Source organism: Lissotriton helveticus, chromosome 10 (genome assembly GCF_964261635.1).
Source record: "Lissotriton helveticus chromosome 10, aLisHel1.1, whole genome shotgun sequence".
Lineage (NCBI taxonomy): Eukaryota > Metazoa > Chordata > Amphibia > Caudata > Salamandridae > Lissotriton > Lissotriton helveticus.
This window is the reverse complement of record NC_136071.1, coordinates 58,838,069-58,847,106: the sequence shown is the minus strand read 5'-3', so window position 1 is coordinate 58,847,106 and position 9,038 is coordinate 58,838,069. Positions and strand designations below refer to the sequence as shown.

The 9,038-nt window shown below is 44.7% G+C and overlaps 1 protein-coding gene across 1 annotated transcript; it reads left to right on the top strand.

Annotated features, from left to right (window-relative positions):
- Positions 1–1,845: 1,845 nt before the first annotated feature.
- LOC144783881 (olfactory receptor 10A7-like) lies at positions 1,846–2,796 on the top strand. The gene has a single exon (XM_078662625.1). It carries the CDS (start codon positions 1,846–1,848, stop codon positions 2,794–2,796), a length of 951 nt encoding a protein of 316 aa, XP_078518751.1.
- The last annotated feature ends 6,242 nt before the right edge of the window (positions 2,797–9,038 follow it).

The following is a 9,038-nucleotide window of genomic DNA, read 5'->3' as shown; positions in this document are numbered from 1 at the left end:
GGGGCCTGTAGATGAGTGTTCTTCTGAGGGTGGTGTTGGGGTCGGAGTGGATCCGGAAGTGCAAGTGGTCTGCGGTGTTGGGGGTGTCATCTGCGTGGGTGGCGACTTTGAGGGTTGACTTGTGGTTGATGGCTATTCCTCCTCCGATTCCGTTGGCGCGATCCTTGCGGGTGATCTTGTAGCCGTCCGGGATGGCTATGGCTATGTCGGGCGCCGAGGAGTCATTCCACCAGGTCTTGTTCAGGAAGTGCACGTCTGGGGCAGAGGTGTGGAGCAGATCCCATAGCTTGACAGCGTGTTTGCGTGCAGAGAGGGTGTTGAGGAGTATGCAGCAGAGGTGTTTGGGTCCGGTCCTTGGAGGTTTGGTGTTTCTGTCGCTGGTGAAGCTGCAGGTGCTGCAGGAGAAGGGTCCGTGGGTCTGTTTTGGGGTGGCCTGGAAGCAGGTGCGGTTTCAGCCGGTGTTGAGTGCGTGGATGGTGCTGGCGTTGTAGTGGATTCTGGTGTTATGGCATTCGCGGGGTGCTGGGGTTCTGGCGCTGGGCGTGGTCCAGGCGCAGACGGGCGCAGACGCACTTTCCTTTGGCGCGCCAGCGGCATGCCCGCTGCGTGCGGCCGCTTCTCAGCCTGCATATGAGGAGGCTTGGGAGGGAGGAGCAGCTGGGAGGCGGGAGCGGGGAGGCCAATGGGTGTGCTGGGGGGGCGGGACCACAGGGAGGCAGCGGTGGGAAGGCTGGGGTGGGGAGAAAACTAGCACGCAGGGCGAGGGAAGCCCAGGGACCAGGAGGCGGCAGCAGGGGCACAGGAATCAGCCGGTCAACAGGCGACGAGTGGCGGTGTGGGGGCAACCTGCCTGCAAGCAGGGTCAAAGGTCGCTCCCGCTGCCGTCACTCGGCCTGTATTTCAGTAGGCCTGGGAGGGAGGAGCAGCTGGGAGGCGGGAGCGGGGAGGCCAATGGGTGTGCTGGGGGCGGGGCCGCAGGGAGGCAGCGGCGAGAAGGCTGGGACGGGAGCGGTGGTGGGTGGGGGGAAAACTGGCACGCTGGGCAAGGGAAACCTAGGGACCAGGAGGCGGCAAAAGGGCACAGGAATCAGCCGGTCAACAGGTGACGAGGGGCGGTGTGGGGGCGACCTGCCTGCATGACATTCTATGGCCTGGTTTTTGTCGTAGGAGTGGCCTTTGGCATCAGTAATCTCAGTAATGACATCACACATATGCATACAATTCTAGGTTTTGTGAGTCTGGTTCACAGTATTTACGACCCGCTGGCACCTTGAGATTTCCATGTTAGAACACCAGTGCTGAATGGACTTGAGGAACTGAGTTACATTAATTGAAACAGGGCCAAATACTTCATATTTTGAAGTATTTGGGAGGTAGATTGGCTTTATTCTGGTCAGTAGTTTGATTTTGCTACAGTAGACGTTGTGCTACTGATGTATCAATGAAATGAAAGTTGGGGGTTGATTAGCACTATGCATGATATAGGTTCTCATTTAGAGGAGGATGGTAACACCAATTTCTTTTTCTTTTTTCATTGAAAAAGCACCAGCTTTGAAGGCAAGAGCAACATCGTCAAAAATGCAAAGTGATTGTAAACTCTAAATCTGGGTGGTCAGCGGGCTGCCACCTGAACTGTTGGCTGCTAAATGAAGCCCTTAGTGTGGAGACTGATAGGTGGAGTGTGTATACAATTGAGGAATTTGTTGTAGTAGCATCCTTTCCACACTGATTTTGAGAGATCCTGGCATAAGCAGTGTGAACCACACCATTCACACATTTCTGCTGGTGAGTGATTTTTTCCTCCAACATCTCTACCTGTGGAACAGCAATACCAACGCCAGACCAATGGGGCCTGTGAACCAGACCTCCGTGTCAGAATTTATCATGTTAGGCTTTACTGGTTCCCCTGAGATCCGCTTCCTACTGTTCATCATCTTCTCAATTGTCTACCTCATCACTATAACGGGAAATTCCACAGTGATGTTAGTCCTGCATGTAGACCCCAGCCTACACACCCCAATGTATTTCTTCCTCCGCAACCTGTCATTTCTGGAGATGTGCTATTCATCAGTCACAGTGCCCAAGATGCTGACCAACCTTTTGGCCGCGGACAAGAGGATCTCGTTCATTGGCTGTGCCACTCAAATGTACTTCTTCGGCTTCTTCGGCACAACCGAATGTTTCCTCTTGGCTGTAATGGCGTACGACAGGTACACTGCCATATGTCACCCCTTGCACTACAATCATATTATGAACAAGAGACTGTGCCAGGGTCTGGCTGCCGGATGTTGGGCCAGTGGTACACTGTTCTCCTTAGGCAATACATCATTTATCTTTACCTTGCCATTTTGTGGACCCAACATTATCAACCACTTCTTCTGCGACCTCCCACCTGTCCTGGAGTTGGCATGTGTGGATACATCTGCTAATGAAGTTACAAACTTTGTTATCAGTGTGGTCATTCTGCTCACCCCTTTTCTACTCACCCTCACTTCCTATGTCCGTGTAGCTTCCACTGTGCTGAAGATGCGTTCTGTTGAGAGTCAACGTCGTGCCTTCTCCACCTGCGCTGCCCACCTGACGTCTGTCAGCCTTTTCTACGGTACTGCCTCATTCATGTACCTGCGACCTAAGGCCAGCTATTCCCTGGAGGTAGACAAACTACTGGCTCTGTTTTATAGTGCATTTACACCAATGCTAAACCCATTGATCTACACTTTGAGGAACAAGGAGGTGATGGGATCCCTGCGGAGGATCAGCAGCAAACTGTCACTTGCAAAGAAGCTGCAGAAATGATTATGTTACTGGAGACGCCATTGCAGACTGACATTGATACAATCAACCCTTTTGGTGATTTGTATATTGCATGTATTGATTAATAATCACCAGCAACAGATGTGTGCAGATGTTATAATAAATTAAACAAAGGGACCTTGTGGCGGATATTATTAGAAAGACAATGATTGATAAAGCGATGGGTGAGTGAGATATGTGAGCAGAATCCAGAAGTTGCATCTATCATATAACTAAGAGTCCAGAGAGTGTTCTTGATAACTAAATTTGATGTTGGCTGTGAAGAGTATTGTAGACGGGGATAAAATCCTTGTTGAATAAATTGAACCCACTGGGAATACTTTTATGTTCATGAGAAGGGTGAAGTTTTTAGTTTGAGCAAGAGGGTTGTCCAGTGTTCAGATGTCAAGGAACAATGACTTGACTCTTCAGAAGGAGAGAACCTCCTGATGAAAAATCTATGGCAAGGCTAGAGTGCCCACGCATCTGCTATTGACATGGATGGCCTTTTATTTAGGGACAATGGGCCAGATGTATCAAAATTAGATTTTGCGAGTCTATAATAGCGAATTTTTACCGATTTGCTAATATAGACTCACAAAATGCAAGGTATGTAGGTTTGTTATGTTATGTTATGTGGCACTGATAAAGAGCACGGCTAATCCAAGGAGTGTACCGGCGCTGAAACAAAAAGACCACATAACAGCTAACAGAAAGAAATACCTCCGTGCGGAGAGCTGGCCGAAACCTACAGTTGGAAGAGCCAGGTCTTTAGTTTCCTCCTAAACATGAGGAGGTCTTTCACTGAGGTAGGGGGCCCCTATCTTATGAAAGGCTTTGAAAACCAGAACCAATGGTTTAAAAAGGATTCATTTCAGAACCGGAAGCTAGTGTAAGGAGGACAGCAGATGGGTCGTATGTGTCCTAGGGCCTGCCAAAAAAATGGCTCTGGCTGCCGCGTTCTGAATCACCTGTAGGCGGCTCACCAGGTACGACGGGAGGCCCAAGTAAAGAGAGTTGACATAATCCAGTCTTGAGACCACCAAAGCCTGGACAACCATCTTTCTGTGCGAGACTGGGAGCAGGGGGAGAAAGTTTCGCAACATTCTCAAAGCCCCAACACAGTTTCCAGCTACTGATTGAAGCAAATATTTAGCGATTCCTATGCATTCCTAAATTGCGACTCACAAATTGGAGTTGCAAATAAGGAATGGCTTCCCATTCATTTCTATGGGCCATGGGGCCGATTCACAGAACTAACTTAAGACAAAATCCTAAACTTACTACTTTTGGTATTCACAGAAGTTAGGATTTTATCTTAAGTTTGTCTTAAGACAGACTTAAGACAGACTTAAGTTAGGATTTTGTCTTAAGTCTGTCTTAAGACAAACTTAAGACAAAATCCTAACTTCTGTGAATACCAAAAGTAGTAAGTTTAGGATTTTGTCTTAAGTTAGTTCTGTGAATCGGGCCCCTTGAGGCCCATGGGAGTGATTGGGAATTGCATGCTCAATTTGTGGGTATAGTTAATGTTCATGTTACTGGGCATTTGTAAACCACATGGCTACTCCATGGAGTGTCCTCGCAAATTGCGCACGCAATTTCAAGGGTGCAAGGGGGCCAAAAGTCCACCCTGATGCACCCCTGAAATATGCATGTGTGCACATATGGCTCACATGCATGCCCTAAGGGCATGTATGTGTGCCACATGGCACATAGAAAATGCAAAAAAGTTATTTTTTTCATGAATTTGCAAATTACCACCAACTAGATGTTGGTGATAATTTGAGATTCCTTAATGCAAAATGGCAATTTGCGATAGCTACATGAATTGCATTTAGGGTATTGCGAATTGCGATTCCCTAACTGCATTAGCAATTTAGGTAATCGCAGATAATTGAGGTTACCCATATTGTGAATTCAAATTGTATGATACATTGGAAAACGCATTTTTGCTTTCGCAAACGGGCCGATTCTGCGAATTGGCCCCTTTGCAATCGCAAAAAACGTTGATACAGCTGGTCCAATATCTGTTGTCGACTGAGTGTATTACAGACAGAGCTTATCAATAATATGAAGGTGGCATCTGCTAACAATTAGAGAAAAGAATCCTTTGGAGTCCTTAGAACTTACGTAGTGCCCCTTAATGTAATGTAATGGTCCATTTGCAGAGCACAAAACTGTCACTCCAAGGAGCATCATTGCGCTAAAACAGAAACCAGAGATGGAAATTCAGAAACCTGGTTAAACTGCTAATAGTCAGAGAGGGAACTTAGATCAGAGTTTTGCAAAGAGAGTCAGATGCAGTGAAAATCCAATTTTTTAGGGCTTTCCTGAAATGGGACTCGGAGGTAATCTGGCGAAACTGTGGAGGAAGTTTGTTCCATGCCTTTGAGCCCAACACTGTAAGTGACTTTCCTCCCTTCGTTGCCAGTCTGAAGGCAGGTATTTTTAGCAGATTGGCCTTTGATGATCTTAGAGTTCGGATGGACGTATCGCTTGAAGTGTGAGTGAAGATATTGAGAGCCCACGGAGTGGAAGGCCCTGAAAGTGATGAGAAGGACCTTATAAAGAACGCGTTTGTGAATTGACTGTCAATGAAGTGTATTTAGAGCCGCTGATGTAGATGACTTCCTTGGCCCCCTCAGTACTAATCGTGCAGCCGCATGCTGGACCATTTGTAGCCTATGCAAGACTGACTTATTGGTCCTTGCATAGAGGCTGTTACAGTAGTCTATGTATGAAAAATAACACTCCCAGGCATACAATACGAAAATTTACACAATAGATTAAACAAACAAACTAGTTCAGTTTAGAAAAAATACATTTTTTTAATTTGATTAAAAAGAAACATTAAAATTCAGTACATTGCTCAAAATTGATAAAAATAACCATATAATGATACATATGTGTTCACAAATGAAGATTTAAAAAGAGGTTAGATGGCATCCGGTCAACGCGTTTCGACATACAATTTATGTCTTCATCAGGACTTATACCATCAAAATTCTAAAGTAGTATTTTTATCCTTGGACACTGCTATGATTCTTATCTACTGAGACTATGATGTATTTATATGGTAGGGTTATTTTGGTCCAGGGCGTAGTCACGTCCCCTTTTATAAATTTTGATATGCCTTTCCTCTGGGGTCTAATTAGTCGGTTCAGCAACACCATAGAACAATAATATATAAAAAGAATCCTAAATCAAAAGAGACGCCTGCTGATAGTTATAGTCCTTTCTCTTTTCTTTTGATGAATTCACAATACAAAGCGTGCGCAGGGTGGGCGTTAATATGCCGCAGCCGTTCAATAAAAGGGCTCCTTAATATAACGGGGCACTTTAAGCACTTTAAGCAAATGACGTCGTGTTCGCCTCGTGGTCGGGTGTGCAAAAACTCAAAACCGGCGTCTTGATATCGACTGTATGTCCGGCGGAATTTAAAAGCCAAACGCACGTTACTCCGTGAGCGCTATGAGCTAACAGCTGCATCCGGATACTCTGCCAACGGGTCAGGTTTTCAAAAAGTCGCTCTTTTTTGAAAACCTGACCCGTTGGCAGAGTATCCGGATGCAGCTGTTAGCTCATAGCGCTCACGGAGTAACGTGCGTTTGGCTTTTAAATTCCGCCGGACATACAGTCGATATCAAGACGCCGGTTTTGAGTTTTTGCACACCCGACCACGAGGCGAACACGACGTCATTTGCTTAAAGTGCCCCGTTATATTAAGGAGCCCTTTTATTGAACGGCTGCGGCATATTAACGCCCACCCTGCGCACGCTTTGTATTGTGAATTCATCAAAAGAAAAGAGAAAGGACTATAACTATCAGCAGGCGTCTCATTTGATTTAGGATTCTTTTTATATATTATTGTTCTATGGTGTTGCTGAACCGACTAATTAGACCCCAGAGGAAAGGCATATCAAAATTTATAAAAGGGGAGGTGACTACGCCCTGGACCAAAATAACCCTACCATATAAATACATCATAGTCTCAGTAGATAAGAATCATAGCAGTGTCCAAGGATAAAAATACTACTTTAGAATTTTGATAGTATAAGTCCTGATGAAGACATAAATTGTATGTCGAAACGCGTCGACCGGATGCCATCTAACCTCTTTTTAAATCTTCATTTGTGAACACATATGTATCATTATATGGTTATTTTTATCAATTTTGAGCAATGTACTGAATTTTAATGTTTCTTTTTAATCAAATTAAAAAAATGTATTTTTTCTAAACTGAACTAGTTTGTTTGTTTAATCTATTGTGTAAATTTTCGTATTGTATGCCTGGGAGTGTTATTTTTCATACATTGTTTACCCTGTTTCAGGATATTGATCCGTATCAGGGGGTCCTTGTTACCAACAGACTGTTACAGTAGTCTAGCCTTGATGTAATAAGGGCTACGGCTACTGTTTGCCTTGCTGAAAAGGGAATCAGGTCAAAGAATCTCTTTAGAGTTTTTATAATGTGGAAGCAAGTTCCAGCAACAGCCAGCGATTGCTGTTTAAATGACAAGAGTGGTGTCCAATTTAATTCCCAATTTCCTGACCACGTTTACTGTGTTTGGAGGAGGTGTGGTATTGGCGGGCGGTATAATTTCCATTTTCTCAGAATTACACTTAAGGTGGCTTGCATTCATCCAACTGAAAGTTGTAGTAAGGCATTTGCAGAGATTTTCTTCTGCCTGTGTGGTGTTATTCTCCAGTACGAGGATGAGCTGCGTATCATCCACATATGAGATGGTACCAATATTGAAGGACGATATCAGCTTAATCAAAGGAGCCATGTAGGCATTAAAGAGGGTCAGGCTGAGACTCGGTCATTGTGGTACCCCTGAGAGGAGGGCCTTCTCTTGTGACTTATATTGGCCAAGTGTAAGGAAGCAAGGCGGTCTAAAAGGATGGCATGTGAGACTGCGTCGAAGGCCGCCAAGAGGTCTAATAACACCAATACAGCTCTTTTGCCCTGGTCCATAGCGGCTTTGAGGGTTTCAGCCGTATGCAGTAGTGTAGATTCTGTAGAGTGTTGGGTTCTAAAACCGGATTGATTGGAGTGAAGCAAATTTGTTTTCTCCAAATATGTTGTGAGTTGCTTATTTGCAAACTTTTCTGTCGGCTTACACAGACTTGGTAAGAGGGAAATGGGGCGCAAATTAGACAGGGTAGTAGGGTCCGGAATTTATTTCTTTAGAAGAGGCTTTACAACTCCAAGTTTCCAATCTGCTGGAATCTTAGCAGTGGAAAGAGAGGAATTTATTATGTTGTTTATATTATGGTTCACAATATCAATAAGAGTGTGTCAAAATAATGGGGGGCAGGGATCAAAAGGGGAACCAGATTTCATAGACAGAATTGCCTGGCGTGATTCTTCAAGGGAAATTGGTTTTAAAATATGCATACCAGTTTTGTCCAGATCAGCAGACAAATCATTATTGGTGAAGGAAAGGATAGGCGGGGGAAAGTCTGTTTGTAGTATGCAAACTTTCTCTTCAAAGAAATCTGCAATATCATTACAGAGGCTCTGAGAGGGGGGAATCTCCTATTGTAAACTTTTAGGGTTCGTAAATTGATTGACTATTTTAAAAATCACTTTCTGGTTTGCCTTGGTGTTATAAATTGCATCGGTAAAGTTGGCTTTTTTCATAGTTTTCCCTGAGGGCTACTTTAAAATTATTTCGCTCTGTATCCTCATAATTTTGGTGCCATCTGCGTTATAATACCCCTGACCTGGCTTTGCAATTCCTTCATAGCTTGCGAATACCATGGGGCAGAAAGCTTCTTGTTTGGCCTTCTGTGATGTGAAGCCAGAGGTGCCAACCGATCTTTAAGAGCATGCATCCACTGGCCAAAAAGCAGAGTATCAGCGATAGGGTCTCCTAGCAAGTTAGGTCTACACATCAGCACTTCTGAGAGCAAATCTGGGTGAGCTGTTAGTTCCCTCCATCTGGGTTTGACCTGTTATGGGGCTTTAGTATTATTTCCCCTAGAGCGGTGCAAATTTTTTGAAAAATCTCAAAAGGGTTACATTTATGATCAGTCCACGTTTGCTCAACTGGGCGGGTAACCTCAAGGGTTTCCAAGTTAGAGCAAATGCAGTCCAGTGTATGGCCTGCATTGTGTGTGGCATCTAAGGAGCGTTATTCGAGGCCAAGTATATCCATTGTCTCATTAAAGCATGTTGCCCCTGGGTCATTTTGTGAATCAAAGTGAAGGTTGACGTCTCCTAACACCATAAGGTT